The sequence below is a fragment of the Neovison vison genome, chromosome 13 (assembly GCF_020171115.1).
Source record: "Neovison vison isolate M4711 chromosome 13, ASM_NN_V1, whole genome shotgun sequence".
NCBI lineage: Eukaryota > Metazoa > Chordata > Mammalia > Carnivora > Mustelidae > Neogale > Neogale vison.
In genome coordinates this window covers 103,991,193-104,012,485 of record NC_058103.1, presented here as the reverse complement: position 1 = coordinate 104,012,485, position 21,293 = coordinate 103,991,193, and the positions used below count along the sequence as shown (strand labels likewise).

The 21,293-nt window shown below is 44.9% G+C and overlaps 1 protein-coding gene across 1 annotated transcript; it reads left to right on the top strand.

Annotated features, from left to right (window-relative positions):
- Nucleotides 1–5,777: 5,777 nt before the first annotated feature.
- LOC122894654 (C2 calcium-dependent domain-containing protein 4A-like) lies at nucleotides 5,778–7,151 on the top strand. Its single transcript, XM_044232412.1, has 2 exons — nucleotides 5,778–5,880; nucleotides 6,071–7,151. Exons 1-2 carry the CDS (start codon nucleotides 5,849–5,851, stop codon nucleotides 7,149–7,151), a joined length of 1,113 nt encoding a protein of 370 aa, XP_044088347.1. The 5' UTR covers nucleotides 5,778–5,848.
- The last annotated feature ends 14,142 nt before the right edge of the window (nucleotides 7,152–21,293 follow it).

Here is a 21,293-nt window from a genome sequence, read left to right as displayed (position 1 = left end):
AGGCAAGCAAACGTCTTGAATACCATAGTAGAAGCACTCTCATAGCGGACTGCATGGCCCAACCCTGGGAGGTCAGGGAAGGCTTTTAGGAGAAGGCGAAGGAATGAAGAGGACTGTTAAAGGCAGATGGCCGCTGGGCTCGTCAGGTAGAGAGAATAGCATGAACAAAGACCTGAGGTGAGTGAATATGTGCTTTCAGGGAACAGCAAGTACAGGGACTGCAGTCCTAGGCATAGTGGGAATAGCTGGAGATTGTGGCTGGGAGCGGCCAGATCATGAAGACTCTCGTACTCCAAGCAGAGAACTTTGGGCTTTATCCTAGAGGCAGTGAGGCAACACAGAAGGCTGGAAGTCCGGGAGTGACATGGTCAGGTTTGCTTCTTAGCTCCAGGGAGGAGTGGGAGGGCAGGCTGATTGCAGGTGGGGGACCGTGACGCCCCGGAGAAGCATGCACAAAGAGATTAAACTGAATCCCTGGGGATCAATCAGAGGGAGACTGCAGAAGAAACTCTGGGAACAGAAGCATTTCAACGTGGGCAAAAGCAGAGGAAAGTAGCCAGAAGGAGATAACATGCAAATGTGCTTAAAAGTCTGAGTTACTTCTCACTTCCTCATGACAATTTGTGTCCAAGCTGCTTTTGCTTTCCAGTGTATTTTTTAAATCCCCTGGGTCACAAGCAATGGTAAACATTGTTTTGGGAAAAGAACATAAGCTATGGAGTCAAGACCAGGTTTGTATCTTGAAGGAAACACTGAGTCTCAATGTCCTCCTCTATAAAATGAGCATTAGACTGACATGATTGTTACGAAGAATAAACAAGGATGGTATTCGTAAAACTGACTAGAAGTACTGCATACATTGAGTACCTAATGTGTACATAAAGGAGACTAATCTCTGACAGGAAAGGAGAAAGCCCAGTAAGCTGAAGATTCGTAAAAGATAACCATAAATTAGTCTAGACAGTTATCTGGAGGGAGAAGCAAACAAATGGAAGAATCTAGACACTCCTCCTCTGGAAAAAGAAAAAAAGGACATTGATAACCTTGATTTTTATTTGTTAGCTTGATAAGCATTCAGTCGGGATAATATTAAATATTCAGCAGTTATTTCTTGGTGGACCAAGAGTTAGTTTTAAGTTGTTCCATGTATTTTTTTTCCCAATTTATTTATTTTCAGAAAAACAGTATTCATTATTTTTTCACCACACCCAGTGCTCCATGCAAGCTGTGCCCTCTATAATACCCACCACCTGGTACCCCAACCTCCCACCCCCCCGCCACTTCAAACCCCTCAGACTGTTTTTCAGAGTCCATAGTCTCTCATGGTTCACCTCCCATGTATTTTTCATTAACCATCTTTAAAAGCTTTCAAATGTAAACATGGACTTAATATGTTTTAGCAAACTAAGCAATTTTGAAAGTTTTACATGGGAAACTTAATCCAAGGACATTATTTCAGTAATAATAACCAAAATTCCCAGAGCCCTGTTATGTCCTTTGTGCTTTCTATGTCCTATCTCTAATCCTCACAAGATGGAGGTAAGATAAGATTAATAAATAAGATTGGACTCAGAGGCTTTTACTAACTTGGCTAAGGTCACTCATATGGAAAATGTCAGAGTGGGATTGTAAACCCAAGTTTCAGAGACTCCAAAATTCACTGCTATGCCTTCCCTTCACTCTGAAGAAAAGAGGCCCATGACCAAACCTTGTCAGTCCTAGAGGGCTTTCAGGAGGTCGTAATGTTTGAACAGAGTTCCAGAAAAGTGGATAGGAATCTTGAAGGGGGGGGGTTGATATAAAAGGAACAGGAAACAAGGAAGCTTGCAGGAAACAGCAAGTAGAGGATTGAGGCACTGTATGATTTACAAAGTATGTTCACAAGCAAGTTCCCACTCTGTCTTCAGAAAACAATGTTCATCTTTCCCATCTAATGGATAAAAACAAGTCATATTGGAGGTGCAATGACTTGTTTGAGGACAATGAAAAAGTGAATTGCAGCACTGGAGTTCGAAGTCAGCTCTGGTGATGCCAGATTTTTGGCTCATGTTCTAATGCTGTGGCAGCTACAAAGAAAAAAAAAAACTTCACTACATCGTTTCCATTATAACTTCTTTTCCGATTTTATCATATCGTCCTTACCCTTCTTTCTTTCTGGGTCAGTTACTTCATCCTCTTCTTTTTCTTTTATTTTATCATCATGTTGCACCTGTATTTGTAAGCTTGCTCTAACTTTCAATGAACCAGGGCATAAACTGATAAAAACTCCAATGCCCACAAAAAAAGAAATAGTGTCGATGTTGTATATTCCCATTTAGTTCTGGCCTTTAGGAGACCGCATCTTTATCCAATTGTGATGTTAAGGGATATATAGCCTTACATATTGTTAACTTCATGGACTGTTCCAACGGAAACCCACTTCTGTGTTGCTACAGTCTTTTTGATGATGATTTTCCATCACTGTACTTTTTTCTGTAAAGGAGACATGGCCATTCCCATGTTTTTCTGGTTTTCCAAGGTTCTTCTGGTTTTCCAAGACTGGTGGACTGTGAGGGTCCTGTGGGATTTTCACAACCCCAAGCCTTCCCATTGCAGCCTCTTTCACTGTCTTCATATCTTGTCCATCCCATTTTAGGGTTATGGGTGTTGGTACATGTTAGTTTGGGACCTAATTCATGGTTCCTTACTCAATCCATTGCATTTCTTTTCCATTTTTATCGTCAGGCTCTAATTCGTAAGTTCCCTGGGTCTTTGTTACATAAATCCCTTTAAATCCTGTTTTGGAAAAAGGTATGATATAAATAAAGAGAGTGATCACACTTCCGGGGAGGATAAGGATTCTGTTTACAAAACAGCACTATTGTGCAAAACCAGTGATTTCCTGCTTATGACAATTGCCTGTGGTAAGCTATTAGGTGCTGGTATAAACAATAGGTGTGTAGTTTCAACCCAAGGCTTTGGAACAAAGGTCTCTTTTTCTTTTATCTAACTACCCAGAGAGGACATGGGTTCAGAAAAAAATAGCTCTGAAGGAGACACTCTAGGGAAATGGTATGATATAAATAAAGCATTCAGCATAATGAGCCAGAAGGATCTGGATTTGACTCCCAACCTTGCTTTGCATGGCTATGAGCCTCTAGACAAGTTGTTTCTCTTCTATGAGCCACAGTTTCTTCATCCTTACCTACTTTAGTGGGTTGTTTAGGGATTAAATAAGACCCAGTATATAGTGAGCGTTCAGTAAACGTTAATATTATTCTTGGGATAGATTATTTGAAATAACAATGTCAAAGCTTTAAATGCAAGACAGTGGTAAACCTTATGTGGTCATAAGGCACAAGACAATGAAACAATCGGAGTGATCAGAGTTTCCACTGAAACAAAACAAAAAGGCATTGTTATTCACTTTTTCCCAGTGTGATTTCAGAATCAGGAAGAAAATCAGGCCTCTAACTGTGGACACAGCCTGCAGCTATGGGCTTAAATGAATGAATGACTGGAGTGTATTCTGGGGTAAGTAATTTAATTTCCCTGTATCTCACTGTCTTTTCTGTAGAATATTGATTCATGGAAAACTAATGGTTTTAGAAAACGCTCTAGATAAGGACTGGGTTTCCAGCCCTGATTATGTTGTCCTATGAACATGAAAGCGCTGGCAGTGTAATGACTCAAATCCCACGTCCTGCTTTTGGTGGCATTTACCCACTGACAAAATGTTTGTGTGCTCCTGCTGTGAAGGCCCTCGGGAGAGCCATTTTCATTGAGGTCTAATTTGAAGTGAGCCGGCACATTGGCAGGACCTAATGCTGGTGTTTAATGCTTTTGAGAAGACCATTTGCCTGCAAATCTGCAGATGGGTCTGAAGAATCAGAGGGACTGATGCACTTAGAGACCCCCGGGACACCTCTGCCTGCAAGTTTGGCTTTGGCAGGATGGTTATTGTTCCCTGGTTGCATGATTCATGCTTGTCCCATCAAAAAAGCATATACCAAAGGAGAACAGTGATCAGTTAAGAAAATATTATTATTAACATGGGGAAACATTCACTCTCCTTACTTCTAAGGATTTGGAAATAATGGTTACTTATTCCAAAGCAAGGATAGTGGAAAATGCTTAACAGTAGACTGAGTAGCTAAGAATTAACGTTCTGGGTGTAAAGTGTAATACAAGCCACACACACACAAAGTCTGACACACAACAGACTTAGCCAATTATATTGAACTGAAAAAGAGAAGGAAGGAAGAAATTAGCAAAAAGTTGGGACTTGGGAAACAGCATATTATTCATAGTTTGAAGGACCCTAGACAAATCTCTTAACCTAAGCCTCAGTTTCTCATCTGGTAAACAGGAGCAATGTCCACCTGACCGGTTTACTGTGAGAAACTGAATAATGTCGTTAGAGGGGTAGTTGGTTAAAAGCACCTGACAGTCATAAGACCTGGATTGTAGATCAGGCTCAATTCCACACAATGTAATTCACTCAAATATTTACTGAGCACTTATTATTTGCCTGGCATTGTATTCCAGGTGCTGGAATTGGATAAAAGATTAATAAGACAGGCAGATTTGTCCCTTGTATAGGGCAACTAGGAGGGAGGCAAACCCAGATTCTGAATCCAAGCACTCTTATTTTATTATACCTACATTCAAGAGGTCCCCAAACACCCTGAATGAGTCGTTCCAGTCTTTGCCCTCAAGAAACTCTTAGTCTATTGGGGGAGACAACCTGTAAACCCAAAATTCCAAAGCAGCATGCTAAATGCAGCAATGCTGGTACATAAAAGATATGTGGAAGGAGTAAGGAGGAACTGATGAACTGTAGAGAGGGAGTTGGGTAAAGGTTCCTGAAGGGGATGCTTGTCTGGCTGAATTATGGAAAATAAACGAGTTCCTACAGAGAGAAAAAGCAGAGGAAGGGCATTTCAGATAGCAGGAAGCATCACATGCAAATCCAAGTAAACAGGAAGTTGCTAGTTCCAGGTTCTGCCATTAACTGGCTTTATTTAACCTTTATGGAATTTCCTCAAGTCACTCTGGGCTTCCAGTTTTCTCATATTAGAAAATGAAGGTGTGGGGGGACGAGGTGGGGCGTGGAAAGAGGCAACGTAGATTTTCCGTAAAGGGCTTTCTAACTGGTCACTCCCTACTGAAGCAGAAAAGGGATGGCTTTGGGAATATCAAGTGTTATTTTTCTAGAGTGTGAGCCAGAGGCCCCATCTCTTGTGACAACAGATGACAGGCTGCCGACATTCAGAAATGTTTGCAAAATCCACCCAGTTCATCAGCATTTACGGCATTGACTGAGCAGGCTATTAAGGAGGCCACCATCCAGCAGAGGGAACCCTGTAATAAGTACACGGGTACGTGGAAACTCCATCTACACGTGGCGGGTGCGTGGAGGGAGTAAAATAGAAGAACCTCGGGCGTGTCCGTCACGCGCAGGCTGACAGGCTTTAGCTCCTAGCAAAAAACTTCCTGGTTCCTCATCCTGTTTCACTTTCTCCAAGAGGCCGCCAGCATGTTCCGCCGCCAAGTTCTCCCTGGGCAGGGCAAACGGGCATGCTCTTTTCACCTGCATCCTCTGTGCACGCCGAGAGGATGCCGGTCCCAGGACTGACCACACGGTCACGCCCAAGCATCCGCTGCCGGGCCCCGGGCAGCGGCGAGCAGGGCGAGCGGGGCTGTCTTGGAAGGCGGGCTGTCCGGGGCCTCCAGGGGTTGGGCTCCCGGCCGGCTGGGCGGGACTCGGGCTGCCAGTATAAGGCAGGGGCGCCACTGTCCCAGCCAGAGTACTGAAGCTGGCGCCCCAGCCAGGACCGGGAGCCAGCCAGCCCTGAACTTGCAACTCATGACCTTGAGTGACTGGAGAAGGAAGGAAAGGTCTGATATCGATTTGTTCGTTTATTTAGTACCAATGAGTGGAAGGCGGGCAGGCCTGTGGTGCGGGAGAGCTGGGCTTGGATTAGCCAGGGATCGTAGGCCGTTGGTACACTCAGAGGGCCCAGGGAGCGGTCCAGCCACTTCCCAAGGGGCTCCAGGCGTCCACGCTCACCAACTTCTTTCCCCGCAGGAGTACTTCTTGCCACCACTCCCAGCCTCAGCCTCGGAGGATGCGGCTCCTTGGGAAACTGCGCGCCTCCGCTCCGGAGCCTGCTTTCTCCAACGTGCTCACCCCGGCCCGCATCCCCGAGTTCTGCATCCCGCCCCGGCTGCCCGCGCCCTGCGCACCCGAGTCTCCGCCTCCGGCCGCGGCTCTGCCGCGGCGCTGCGCCGCTGAGCCAGACCTGTGGCCCGGAGGAGCCTACGGTGCCGCGGGACACACGGACTGGGACCCACGCTCGCAGGCCGCGCTCTCGCTGCCGCACCTGCCGCGCGCGCGCACCGCCTACGGCTTCTGCGCGCTGCTCGAGAGCCCGCACACCCGCCGCAAGGAGTCACTCTTCCTCGGGGGCGCCGGCGCCGCTCCGCTCCTGCTCCCGGGAGCAGCCCCGGTCCCCGACCCCGCGATCCCCGCCGGCCCACGGCAGACCCCGGACGTGCCCAAGCCGCCGCCCCGCGCCCACCGCCTCCTGCGCGCCCCCGAAGGACTGCTGAGCCGCGCGCTGCGGGCCCGGAGGAGCCGTACCCTGGCGCGCGCCCGCTCCGTGTCCAGCGGGGACGACGACGACGACGAGCGCGGCGCCGGCTCGCGGCCCCCGGCCCGGGCCCCCTCCGCGTCCCCGCCGCCGCCTCCACCGCCTGGCCCCGACCCGCGGCCCGAGCGCCTGGAGGCCGAGGGCACCGTGGCCCTGGGCCGCGACGGGGGCGCCCTGCGCCTGGCAGCCGAGTACAGCCGGGCCAGCGGGCGGCTCCGCGTGCGGCTGCTAGGCGCCGAGGGCCTCCCCGCAGGGACCGCCGAGCCCCGAGCCGTGGGCTGCCGCGTCAGCTTCGTCCTGCGCTCTCCAGGCAAGACGCGCCCGCAGCGCAGCGCCGTGGTGCGGCCGAGCCGCAAGGCCGCCTTCGACCAGGACGTGTGCCTGGACGGGCTGTCGGAGGAGCAGGTGCGCCGCCTGGCCGTGCGCGTCCAGGCGGAGAAGCGGGGCCGCGGCCGCGAGCGGGGCCGCCGGCTGGGCCAGGGTGAGCTGCTGCTGGGCTCCCTGCTGCTCCCCTGAGGGCGTTCGGGCCTCGGGCCCTCCCCTTGGGGCGCTTTCCGCGCGCTGGGACCTCGGACCCGGACAGCCCCTTCGGACAAAATAAATTCTATTTATTCATTTTTTCTATTTATGATCTTGTTTTATTGACAGTTTAGTTTTTAGATGTCTGTTTTTGCCATTGTTGGTAGTGATGGAAAAAATGAAGTTCTCTATTCACGACATCCAATCCTTTTTTCCAGACAATTTTTACGTTGAAAGGGAAAGAGGCTGGAAGGGAGAAAAAGTAACTACACCCAATCTGCCTTGATTATCCTCCCTGCTTTATGATAACGCTAAAGGTTTGTTATTTTTTAAGTTATTATTTCAGAACGCTGAAACCAATGCTAAGATTCACATATACAGCTTTACATATTTTGGTGTGACATAGGTTCATATTCTCACTGATGCCCATACATCTGAGTCGGACATTCTGCAATAAGCATATCTTGGTGGGAAAAGAATTTCTTTCCCATTAAGCAAAAAGGACTCTTCTGAAAGTGAAGTTTTTTAAAAATGCTAAAGAAAAGTAAACGAGCGAGGAGGATCTTTCCAAAGATGGTCATGTAGGGAATAGATAATCCTGGCATCCCCCTCTTCCTTCTCCAGAAGGAGCCCTGGGAAATCTTGCTGTTTCAGAAGACACATCTTTTCTGCCTCTGTAAACATACTGATATTTTTGTGGCATTATTTCCACCTAGCTATGTATTTAAGTTACACAGTAATCAATGCCTCTGCAATAGGATTTTCTCTGCAATGAATTGAAAGGTAAACTGTCAACTTTTTGAACCCTGGATTTTAAGAGAGGGTTTCTTAATCCAATTTATTTTCATTTGTTGACTCAACAAATAGACCTGAGTCCACTGGAAACTGATTGTATCCAAGAGGGTTTGCCCTTGACCATAGGCATCTGTGGTGTGGGGGAAAGCAGAATGAGGAGGTGGGGCGAGACCTAGCTTCTAATCTTTTTTTCTGCCACTTGTCTGAACTAGGGCAGATCAGTTCTTGTCCCTGAACCTCATTTCCTACATCAGTGAAATGGGGGTGTTAATACCTACTTCACAGGGTTTTGTAGAAATATGCTTTGATATCCAAATAACTCTTAAATACACATGAAATATGACACCTTCAAAGGTATCATACTTTACCTTCAAAGGCTTGAACTGTACTTGGGAATAGGTAGGTGTTCCATAATGTTCCAGAAAATAAACTCCTTCACTTCTCCTTTCTTTCCAATTGTTTCTCCCTGGTCCTGGAGTGTAGGCTAGCAGAACGGATGAATGAATAGCTGAGACAGGATTTAGGGGAGCTAGGAGTGTGAATACAGAAGCCTTCAGATTTCCTGTGGTAAATATCCCCATAAGCAAGAGTTTGAACAGTCTGCATCAGAAAGCCCATAAGCACTGCTACTGAAATGAGGTTTGAGATACAAATTTGGTCAGAGTAAGTCAATAAAAATCATACATTTCAAAGTGGAAAAACTATCCCTTAGAAATCATCTAATCAAATTACTTCTGGTATTGAGAAAATACCACAGAGGTAACTTGCCTGAAATTAAATAGCTAGAGACTGGCTAAGCTCAGATAAGAACCAACTTGTGCTGACTTTTCCAGAGGACAGACATCCCCTTTGTTCCCTCATGTAAGGATGATTTGTTGAGCCCTTTCTCTCTGACAGGCACAATACCAAGCCCAGGGACACAGCTATGAAACAGACAGACAAGATTCCTGTTCTCACAGGACATAGTTTTAGTGGGAGTAGCCAAACAATAGCCAAGTTTGGTTTTTACAGATTGTGGTGACTATCACGAAGACCGTTAACTATGGAGGGCAAGAGAGAAGAGGCAGGTGGAATGCTTTCAGAGATAGAGTGGCCAGCGAAGGTCTCCTAAGATCTGAGGAAGGATTCATACATAAGAGAAATTTAATCTATTTAAATAACTACTGTCCAAATGACCCCTTAATACATCCAGACAGAATTCTTTTTTTTTTTTTTTTAAGATTTTATTTATTTGACAGGCAGAGATCACAAGTAGGCAGAGAGGCAGGCAGAGAGGAAGGGAAGCAGGCCCCCCGCTGAGCAGAGAGCCTAGGATCCTGACCTGAGCCAAAGGCAGAGGATTAACCCACTGAGCCCCCCACACGCCCCTCCAGACAGAATTCTTGATTTCCCCCTCCCAAATCTCTTCACCCCCTAGTCTTCCTTATTTCAACAAATAGCAACATCATTCTTCATCAATGTTGCTATTGCTTTTTTATTCTTCATAGCACTTATCACTACCCGATATTATATTATACCCTTATTTTTTGGTGTTTGTTTGTTTCTTTCTTTTCCACCAGAAGTATGCTTTATAGAGCAGAAGCTTTAACTCATTGCTTTATTTTCAGCGCCTAGAGCAGAGTCTGGCATCTGGTAGACTCTCGATGAAATTGATTGAGTGTTGAACAAACATAGAAAAAGCTAAAATAGAGAAGCATAGAGGATCTAGGACCAAACCTTGAAACAAAGCAACATTTAGAAATTCAGTACAAGAGGAGCATCAGTGTAGGAGAGAGAGAAGCAGTAGCCAGCAAGACAGGGGAAAGATCAGGGGAGTATGGAGTCATGGAAGCCAAAGAAGAAGGACATGCCCACCCCACTGAAATCCTACAGTTGTCATAACAGGTGCTTTTACCATAAAGAGTAGTCCTAACAGGAGCAGGACCAGAAGGGGTTAAAGTGTGACTGGGAGGTGAGCAAGTGTACCAGAGGTTTTAGAAAAGGGGGAAGAGGGTTTGAAGTGGCGGGGGGGGGGGGGGTGGGAGGTTGGGGTACCAGGTGGTGGGTATTATAGAGGGCACGGCTTGCATGGAGCACTGGGTGTGGTGAAAAAATAATGAATAATGTTTTTCTGAAAATAAATAAATTGAAAAAAAAAAGGGGGAAGAGGGAAGGGACCTATAGCTGGAAGAAAGGTGGAGATTTCCAGAATCAAAGATTTATTTTGTTTTAATATGAAAGAATCCAACACATGTTTGGAAAAGGGAGAGGTTGATAGTGAAGTGAAAGAAAACCAGGAATAACTATAGGAGGAAAGTCTTTGGAAAAGTAAGAGAGGACCCAGAACGTATGTGGGTCGAAGAACTCATGTTCCTGAACCATATCTTATTCCAAATTTCATCCACAGCATCACTCCATCCCCAGGCAGGTCACAATTGCCATCTTAGCTTGTTGGTCGGGACAGCAGGACTGTGCCTTGATTTCTTGTTAGACCCCAGGCGGGAGAAAAGGCCTTGCTTCTGTAGGCACCCCTATATGACTAAAGAAGAACTTCCCCAGAAAGCCCCAGAAAACTCCTCTCTATATTTTAGTAGCCTAATTTGGTTGCAATCCCAGTTATGAATTATTCCCTGAAAGGGGAAGAATGGTTAGACTTAGGGAAGTTGGGCCCCTCTTTATAGCGAGTGGAGTGTGAGGTCGGCGTCGTCTGAAGCAGGTGCTTCTTCCTGTTAAAAATAAAAAAGTGGAATTGCTGCCTGGGTGGCACAGTCAGTTAAGCATCTGACTCTTGGTTTCCACTCAGGTCCTGATCTCGGTGTCATGGGATTGAGCCCTACTCGGCCCCATGCTCAAGGCAGAGTCTGCTTACATTTCTTTCTCCCTCTCCCTCTGCCCCTTCCCTCACCTCAATTATATAAATAAATCATTAAAAAAAAAAAAAAAGTAAGAAAGGGTGCAGTACTAGAAAGAATAGAAAGTCTGAGGCCAGAAAGACCTGGCTTCAAATCTAGGCTCTGCTACTGGGTAGTTTTGTGATCTTGGGGCCAATGCTTAGCCTTCTTTATGTCTCAGTTTTGTCCTTTCTAAAATATTGGGTGTGAAGATGGCAAGGTTAAAGAGATAATTGCATTTAGTTACAGCAATAGGAGTATGTACTTTTTTTTTTAAGTACAATTTGAATATCCCCTCTTTTGTTCAAGCAAATGAGTATGATTTTGCTGAATGGCTTTAGCGCACATCTGTGTTTCCAGTCTTAAGTCTGTACAAAGGGCAGTGTACTGGGTACATATCTGGGTGACTGCACTAAATGATACAAACACAAAGAATTACAGCCTTCCATTCCACTGGTTGTACATTTCAGACTCCATCTGCCTTGTTCCAGAAAGAGGAACAACAGCTCAGCTGATACGTGCTAAAATCCAAACATTACTACCAGGAGTTTTTCATCCTTCATGAATAACAAAGCCTTGATGAGATATCCTTATGTGACCAGACACTGGTATTTATCCTAACAGGGAAAATCCATATTTTATTTTCTTTGGCAAAAAGAACAGGATTTATTTTCCAGGTTGGCCACAGTTCCTGATTTAAAAAAGAACCGATGTCCCCTGCCTTTGTCTGTTGCCAGGAGATGGTGCCTGATTTGTCTAAAATGTCCATGCAGTTCTCTGGAGTTTCATCTCTTTCTCCTTCTGGTCGCCTAGACCAGAGCCATCATATTTTCCTCCTTTACTCAATCTGCTCTGTACTGCTCTCTTCACCATTATCAATTTTATTTATTTATTTATTTATTTATTTTTAAGATTTTATTTATTTGAGAGAGCGAGAGAGAGCATGAGAAGGGGGAGGGTCAGAGGGAGAAACAGACTCCCCGCCAAGCAGGGAGCCTGATGCCGGACGGATCCCAGGACTCCTGAGCCACAGGCAGTCACTCAACCAACTGAACCACCCAGGGGCCCAATTTTTTTTTTTATTTTTAAATAATGTGAGAGTTATAGAACAGTTGCCAAAACAGTACAAAGAATTCCCATATACCTTTTAACTAGATTCCCTAACATTTATTTTGTTATCATTCTATCATCTCTCTATCATCTAACTTTCTTTTCCTGAAATATTTGGGAATAAGTTGCAGACATGTGCTCTTTTATCTCCCAAATAGTCGTGTATTTCCTGAAGATAAAGCTATTTTCTTCCATTGTTCCCTTATAAAAGTCAGGGAATTAATACTGATTCAGTACTACCAGATAATCTACAGAACCTATTCAGATGTTTCTAATTGGCCAATAATATTTGGGGGTATCTTTAAGAAGAAGAAAATCCTGGATCACAAGTTGCCTTCAATTGGCATATCTCTTTAATCTTCTTTAATCTCAGGCTTTCATGATCTTGACATTTTCTATAAGGTCATAAGTTTTTCTATAAGGTCATAACGGTCATAAGTTTTTGTTTGATGCTCTGATTAGATGTAGACTATGTGTTTCTGGCAGAAATGCCCACATTAGATGCACACTCTATCAATTTGCTTCATTACTAGTGACATTAACTTTAATTACTTGGTTAGAGTGGTGGTGTTCACCAGTTTTCTTTACTATAAAGATTATTATTTTCCTCTTTATATTTAATCAATCTCTTGTGAGAGATACTTTAAGACCATGTAAATACCCTATCTCTTACCATCCTTTTACTTCCCAGATTTAAGCATTCATTGATGATTCGTGCCTGAAACATTTATTACTACAGAGATTGCCAAATGGTAATTTGAGTTACGTCTTTTTAAAAAATATTTGTTAGTTGAAATTTTAACTTCACTTTTCCTTTTGTTTATTTATTTATTTGCTTGTTTATATCTATATGGACTCATGGGCTTTAAATTTTATTCTATGAGTTATAACCCATCGCAATGATTCATTCTGGTCCCAGGTTTGACCTGTGGGAACCCCTTTAAAGCTAGCTCTTGTGTGCTTGTTATATCTTCAGTGAACACCTCCTTATTTTCTGTATCTAAAATTTGTTTCAGGTTCATCTTGCACTTCTTATACCCCAGTCCCGGAATCAACCATTTTTCAAGGCATCTTGATTTCTTGCATTGATTGATAGTACTTAGAAACCATGAACTCCTGGGTGTCATTGCTTCTAAGCTCTAGAATGCGCGCGTGCGCGCACACACGCGCGCGCACACACACACACACACACACACTTCCATCTATATTTGCACATCTATCTTTTAGAAAATATATTTAAGCTGAACCATCATCAAATTTAATTTCCTAATACTCTGCTTTCACCATAAACAAAATCCTCCCATAGCTACACCTTTCCCAATATGCTTAGCCTGAGATTTACGATGCACTGCTGTCTGTCCCAAACCCAAATCCTCCACCCTTACCCTCCTGAATGTCCCTTCTCTGGCACAAAGAGAATATCCACTTGCCGTGCCATGAGTATGTCTGTTTACAGTACCCTGAACAGATTTGTACTGTTAGAATTCTTCATTATGAATATAAAATGAAACTGTCTAAAATACGAGTAACAAGACCTCAAACTTGTAGAATGGCTAAAAGAAATGATGAATCAATTAAAGTAAGTATTTGAGGTTAATAGCTTATATACAAGAGCAAACACCAGGGGAGTAGAGGTGATCGTAATAAGAAATTTTATTCTGACTGGGAAAGGCTGGTCTTGAAGAAAACACACTGGAAAAGCTTGGAGTTCGTGCTGCTGTGACACTTGCTAGAGCTGCAGTTTCTCTGCTGTGCTCTTAGCATTTGAAAAGGCTGCAAGGGACACTCGATTCTTGGAGAAACATGACAGTGACATCCGGCATCCTACTCTGGGCTGCCAGTCATCCATCTGTCCACATCAAGTCCCCTCAGGTGGCAAGGGGAGCACTCTCTCCCCCAATCTTCCTCTTCACAGTCCCCAGGTGTTGTATTTCCTGCCCCCGCCCCCCATGAATGGATCTAGGAAAGAAGGGCCAAGGACAGAAGGATAGAAGGAAGAAAATATTAAAAGATAAGCTGAGGCATGTTACCAATTTTAAGAGTTTGAGCAAAAATTCATTCCACTGGGCAGTACCAAATTGGAGGTGATCAAGATCTAGGGGGATGACTTATTGGGAGAAGGAGCAGAAGAAAGGAGATGATTTGATAGGTTACAGTGTAAAGTCTAGTTGGCTATGATTGCTTGTTCTAAGGTTTCAGTTTTATAGCCTTGAGGCATTTACAGGCTTAGGTTTGGGTTTGCTTAGATAGGCCTCCATGACATAAGAGTCATTGCAGTCTTATGGCTTCCTTGCTTAATTTAAGAAAGAAAGAAAGAAAGAAAGAAAGGAAGAAAAGGAAAGTAGATATTACTTATTTTTATTTTGAAAATGTGATTTAACCTCAATACAGCAATTTAAAAATTCTGGTTCAAAGTTTATTTTTTTTTATCTTAATGGCAGTCATACATAAAGAAACTCTCTCACAATCATATTTAGATCCCATTCACTCAGCCCATAAGTTTCAGATGGTGTTGATTCCCTATCAAGTTTCAGGGGTGGGTCTGATGCAGGTCAATGAGAGTCATTGGCCAATAAGAGTCATTTCATATCTTTGGTCACAGTGATTAATTAATACAGGATGTAAATGTGACCTAATTTAGTCCATTGAGATTCAGACCTAGGAGTTGCTTTTAAAGTTTTGAGACGGAGATGAACAATTTTCTGCTGAATTTGCCCCTGACAGGACACAGGCTGGTAGCTCTCAGGAGCCATCTTGTCAATACACGGAAACCAAGGATAAAGCCCAAACGGACAAGAGCAGAGTGATAAATGAAGAGTTGGTGTCCCAGTGATGTCACCCGTGTTCTGAAACTAGCTGTAACTGTAGCCAGCCTACTCCTAAACTCCTTATAGAATTAAATTGGGTTTGCTTTGGGTTTTCTGTCAAAAAAGAGCCTTGACTCGCCACACCAGAATTTGAGCTTACCTCATTTTCCACCTCCCACCTTTTGTGGATCCCACTCCTGTCCTTGATTTCTAACCCAGAAGTCAGTGATGGAGTGAGATGAGGGACAGAGCAAGCCTCAAGGATGGGGTAAGCTTGTGCATGTCGCACATTGATTGGTCACTAAAAAGAACACCTAGAATCTTAAAGATTTGGGGGGAGCCATGTCAAAATGTGCCCACATTAAGATGGGTATGGTAAAATGTCAAATACTTTTCAAGTAAAACTGAGCCTGACATCACTTCTTAAAGGGAATATGTCTCTGAAGGAGGAATAATCTTGGAAAATTCGAACTTGCAAAGTGACAAAAACCTGAAAAGTGTTTTAATTTGTGTATACGTTTTACATAAATATTAATAATAATTTCCTGATGATCGCTTCCTAGTAAATGCTTCCCTAGTAAAATGCTTTCACAGAATTTACTCCTTGTGATCCTAAGAGCAACCCTTTAGGTAACACATAGGTACTATTATTGTTAATACTATCTGTCTTAATTTACAGATAGAGAATTTTAACAAATTTTTCATGGTAATCCAATTAGTAAGGGAAGGAGCCAGCAATCAGTCCCAGGTCTTCTGATTATTAACATCAGGTCCCAGTTCAACTGCCAGCTCTTGCACCTGAATCAGGGTCCATTTCTTACACTTCTTTTTATATTCCCGCCAATACCCTCCAACCAAGCTGTATGTGCAGGAGGTAAGCCTGCAAGGAACATGGGTGAGGTGTGTCAGCATTGAGCATTTGGTGATCAAATAAAAAAGCGGAAAAATAGAGAACGGTCATATAGAGCTTCAGGTAGTTGGTGAGAAGTAGAAGGACATTCAAACCAAAGTAGAGGGCTTTTTTTGTTTTGTTTTTTTTTTTTAGTAGGCTCCATGCTGTGGAGCCCAACATAGGGCTCACCCCAGAGGCCCTGAAACCTTGAGACAAGACCTGAGCTGAGATCAAGAATCACTCAACCCAGTGAGCCACCCAGGTGCCCCAAATCAAATCAGAGTTCTGTCACCTCTAGTCTCCCTTACCCCATTCTCTCTAACTTCCCATAATCTGTATTTCATAAAAGGGTGTTCTGGGTATCCATTCTTAGACTGACAGTAGACAGTCATGAATTTCTACCACTCTATGTAAAATTTATTATAGGAGGTCCTTGTTTCTGAGAATCACTTAAAAGAAAAACAAAAAAAGAATGTAAAGTAAAAACAAAACTTTCTTTAAAGTAAAAAAAAAAACCAAAAAACAAAAAACCCAGACTTGATGTGATTAATGACATAGGAGGGAAAAAGAAAAGGACAGGACAAAGGTTCACATTTTAACTGCTTTTGCCTTACTGAATAAATTAATAAATACATGAATGGATCATATGTCTATATGATTTTAACATTTCCCAGAGAATTTGGATATAGGGTAGTTTAGATAAAAAATTCATGGCTCAGAGATATTGGTGAAAAGGTACAAACTTTCAGTTAGAAGATAAATAAGTTCTGGAATTCTAATGTGCAGCATGGTGTACTAAATAATAATACGTACTTGAAATTCGCTGAGAGCAGATCTCAAATGTTCTTAGCACATACACAAAAACAGTAACTATGGGAAGTGATGGGTATGTTAATTTGGATATGTTAGTTTGGTGGTGGTAAGCGTTTCACAATGTGTACTTGATATATGAATACGGTATACAAATACCAAAACATTGTGTTGTATATCTTAAATATACACAAGTTTTACCGTAAAAAATAAAATTTTAGGGGTGCCTGCGTGGCTCAGTGGGTTGAGCCTCTGCCTTTGGCTCAGGACATTGTCTCGGGGTCCTGGGATCGAGCCCTGCATCGGGCTTTCTGCTCAGCAGTGAGCCTGCTTCCGCCTCTCTCTGCCTGCCTCTCTGCCTACTTGTGATCTCTCTGTCAAATGAATGAATGAAATCTTTAAAAAAAATAAATAAATAAAATAAAATTTAAAAAAAATTTTAAATTTAAAATTTTGAAATTAAAAAATAAAATTTGTTAAATGGTGTCTCAAAGTGACTCTGATTTGTTTCTCTAAAGGCATGTTTTCTTGAGTCTTTATCTACTCTCACTTGATTGTATTTTTATTCTCTTGGGGTCCAATTAGAGTCATTCTGGATTTAGTCAGTGCTCACGCTAGAATCCCTCCATGGATACTTGGAGACCATCCCAACGTTGGGGTTAGCAATGATCTCTGCTGCTCTATGGAGGTGGTGAATCAGGAGAAAACTCTGTCTCTACGGAGACGGACAAAGCATGGTGAGTAATTCATCATTTAAATGCGGCTACTGTGTTGGGATGGTGAGGTTGTGATCAATTTTTTACTTTTAACATTTTTATATATATTTTTGAAGATTTTATATATTTGAGAGCGAGAGAATGAACAGGAGGAGGGGCAGAGGGAGAGTGAGAAGAAGACTCCCCGCTGGGCAGGAGCCCACTCCAGCTTGATTCCAGGACCCTGAGATCATGATCTGAGCCGAAGGCAGACCCCTAACAGACTAAGCCACCTCACTTTTTTTCTTTATTCATCACGTTTTTTAAAGTTGCATTTACAGTTTACAGAACTGAAAACACTCCATTTAATTTTATAGAGAGAGATCTTAGAACCTGAAAAAAATCTTTCCTTGGGCCAAGTACTTAATCTGGTTAAGCCTCAGCTCTACCTATTTTGCAGGATTATTTTAAAGATCAAAAGAGATGCAGGTCTGTTTATAATAGCCTGGGAACTAAGCTTGGGCAGCTGGGAGGACTGGGAGCTGTCAGGGGCCTGCCCCCCTGCAGGGAAACAGGCAAGGGAAAGGGTGAGAGTTAGGCCCGCTTGGCTGCTTGGGTCTGCAGGGCTTTACTAATAGAAACACTGGTCGTGTTGGTAACCAGCATGGATTGTGTGTTTATTTACTATCAAAGCACCAGGCCAAGGACTTTACTGGATCTATTTACTTCCTTCCCACAACATTCCTACATCCAGGTGAGCACAAAGAAAAAACTAATGTCCAGAAATAACAGCCTAGATTTTCAAGGGAAGCAGTTGCAAAAGTGGGTTTTTAACCCAGACTGTGCAGGGGAGTCCTTAAGAGCAGGGATTTTGGAACCTGGCTCTCTTCTAGCAGTGGGAGCTGTGACTCCAAGATCGGCTCTTTGTGCCTGAGTCTCCTCACCTTGAAAGAGAGACGCAGCATCATCTACTTTGCAGAGTTCTGGGGAGGACTGAGTTCATGTGTAAAGCACTATCCTATTCCTAGTCTTTATACAGACAGCAAGCACCTGGTCGAGTTGCTCCCATTCCATCAGGACTGAAATGAAAACATCTGAGGAACCCCCGACCACAGTGGGACCTCATTCCTAGCTGGAAGTCTAGATGCTCAGCCCTTTGGGCTGCCTTTGCCCCAGGGGAACTTCTGTTCTGGGGCCTGCCCCTGTCCGATGTTGACCCCACCCCCACCCCACCCATGCCAGCCACACCCTGCCTGACCCCAGCCCCCTGCGGAGATGCTGATGCCCTGACCCTGGGGCCATCGCCTGTGCTGGGGACTGCAGGTTTCACTCATACCTAAGGAGTGGATGGTCCTGTCTCCGGGAGAAAAAAAAACCTGCGCGCCCCAAGCTGTCGGCTCCTGTACTGCGGGCGCTGGGCGGGGGCCTTGGGAGCAGGGCTGGGAGAAGACAGGTTGCTGCTAGAGAAAACCTCTGAGCCCGATGAGGAGCAGATTTTCCCCCGACAGGGGTTTAATTTAGAGACAAGAGACCACCTGCTGGGTTGCGGCGTCCTGGGCTGTACCGCTCCACGAGTGGGGACGCCTGGAGGGGCGAGTTTCTCCTGGCATCTCAGCTGGGAAGGCTTGGACTCAGGCGTGTGCGGTAGAGGCCAAAGCTATTGGCTCTGGAAGTGAAGTCCTCTAGGACAAGAAGGGCAGAGCCACAGCCCCTCTCAGACGTTGAGCAGAACCAAGCTGGCTTCGGAGGATCGGGTGGGTAGCATGATCTTCCTCCCCCTGCCAGGCAAGAAGCCTGTCTCAAGGTCCTGCAAATTCCCGGGGGGGCCGCAGGCAGCTTTAAGAGGGGCTTCTCAGCGGGCTGCGCAGGGGAGGTCAGGCTGCTGGTGTGCGTAGCTCACTCTGGGAGCTGCTGGGGAGCCAAGGGAAGGAGGCGGCCAGGGAGCTGGGGACCCCGCAGAGCATTTCGTGGTGCACGTGGACAAGGGAGCGGAAAGAGCAGGGCTGACCCTCCAAGGAAAGAAGCCCCTTCCCTGCTAGGTCTCCCTGCACCAGCCCAGCAGGTGTCACTGGCAGGAGGGTGAGAACAGGAAGGAGAAGAAAGTGTGGTTCGTGTGGGAAGATGGGGGCTCTGCCAAGTTGGAGGTTGTTGGTACAGCTTTGGGAAGTTTGATCTGGCTGGGGGTGGGGAGCTTGCAGCAGTTTTTAGAGGTGTTATTATTATTTATCGACTCATTGTGAGTGCAAGGCATTGTCCTAAGTGCTTAAATTTAAGATATTTCATCCCCGTGGATTTGAATCCAGGCAGGCTAGCACGAGAGGTCAAGCTCACACTGGTTTCTCTCTGTAGAAGACTCCAGTCGTGAGGACTCGGGGTCAGGCCAAGGGCAGGGAGGGATGGCCTGGGGAGGTGAGGGACACTGAGATGGTAAAGGAGAGAGGATCTGAAAACAAACTCCACCTGTCTTGCATTTTTTTCTGAAGGCATTAGCCTGAACATAGAAATCCTGCAGAAATCAAGGCTAAGAAAGAATGTCCTGATGCAGCTTACCCTGAGCTGTTCGTGCTATAAACACACTGAGAATCAAATATATGCTCGCCTTCCAGAAGCTTTTCCTGCAGAGGGTATCTTAACGATACTTAAAAAAAAAAAAAAAGAAGTGGATATATTCTTTGAAAAAGGACAAAATAAAATAATTGGTCAAAACAACTAACAAGCAGAAGCCAAGGTTAAAAAACTTTAAGAGCTGTGAATGGAACAGCTGATGTGATTCTGGGTCCAGGTAGATCACGTGTCAGGAAACGCCAAGCAGCTTAATCAGTTCTATTCTTTGTGTTTCCATTCACCACAGCGTGGTCCTGGACACGGTGATTTTGGTTCCAGTGAACAGAAAGCCAGAAAGGGAAAAGATTAGGTGAGAAAAAGAGGAGAGTGTGGAGAGGAGGGAGCCGAGAAGGTTATCTGATGCCCTGAGCTGACCACAGAGGGAGGGGCTTGGACTGGACTGTGTTTTCCTGTAAAAACAGGCCACGGCTGGGTTCCTCCTCTTCCAATGAGGAGAGAAGTTTTATGGAGCACTTTCTAGTGCCTTCAGGGAACTGAAATCTTGTGGAAGAAGAGACGTGTCTCCAAGGCAAGACAAAGTGGGGACTGTCCACAAGAGGCAGATGCAAAGATGAAAGTCTGACTAGACCTTAAGGGCAGGGCTGATGGGCTGCTCTTGGCCTCTGCTTCCCCTCTCCCAGATCCCCAGGTGGGAACCCAGCACCTGGGACTCCCTGAATGGAGTGGAAAGGGTGCTTTCCTTCTGTACACCTCAAGGGCACTATGAAGAAAGATGATGTAGGTGGAGAATTTGATTTTCCTAGAGGTTAGTCAGAGATCTGGGCCTGCTCAGAGGCTGGAGAGGCCTTGATGGACGGAATGGCCTGGGATAATCTGCCTGTGCCTGGGAGGCTGGGTCCAGGGCTAAGACCAGAAATGCAAGGAAAGAGGTTGCCATCCTGGTGGAAGACTGGCTTCCTGGCCGCTAGAGAGGGTGTGTTCAGTTTCAGGGTGTGAGGAACAAGGGGAGGCAGCCCGATGAGGAGGAGGGCGGGAGGGAAGGCCCTAATGTCCGGCCTATGTCCACACAATGGTTGTTCCCAGTCTGCTTCCATGTCTCCCCTCAACCTCCTCGAGATCTGCTGCCGGGAGTTTTTATGGGAACGGAATGTTCCTAAAGTGGATTCCATTTTTATACCTTCCAATATTATGCTTCCTGAGATGTTTTATCATTTCTGTTCGGTCCTCAGTTGTCAGTGTTTCCACAGACTTTAGCTTTAACAAACTCTATTTCCACCTGTCCTCCCCAAGCCAATCTTCTCCCTAATTCCTCCAGCTAACATGTGTATGCTCTTGAATGTATAGGCCAAGTTTGAGTTCAAAGGAGCACTCAAAGAATTCCTACTTAGGATTTTCCTTTTCCTGTTACAGATTTCCCAACTCTTTGTGAAGAGGTAGAGCAGAACGATGCCAGACCACCCGAGTCCCAGTGAGGCTCGACCACCTCGTATCTGTGTGACCTCAGATAATTTACTTAAATTCTGTCAGCCTCACTGTTTTTTCATTTGCAGAGTGGGGCTACTAATGACACAACAAACGCACCTAATTTAGGCTTG

What these genes read in the sequence shown, in the direction of transcription:
- LOC122894654 (XM_044232412.1), top strand. Translation starts at nt 5,849, where the DNA reads ATGACCTTGAGTGACTGGAGAAGGAAGGAAAG. An exon ending in GACTGGAGAAGGAAGGAAAG is followed by an intron (nt 5,881 to 6,070) that starts GTCTGATATCGA and finishes CTTTCCCCGCAG; the next exon opens with GAGTACTTCTTGCCACCACT.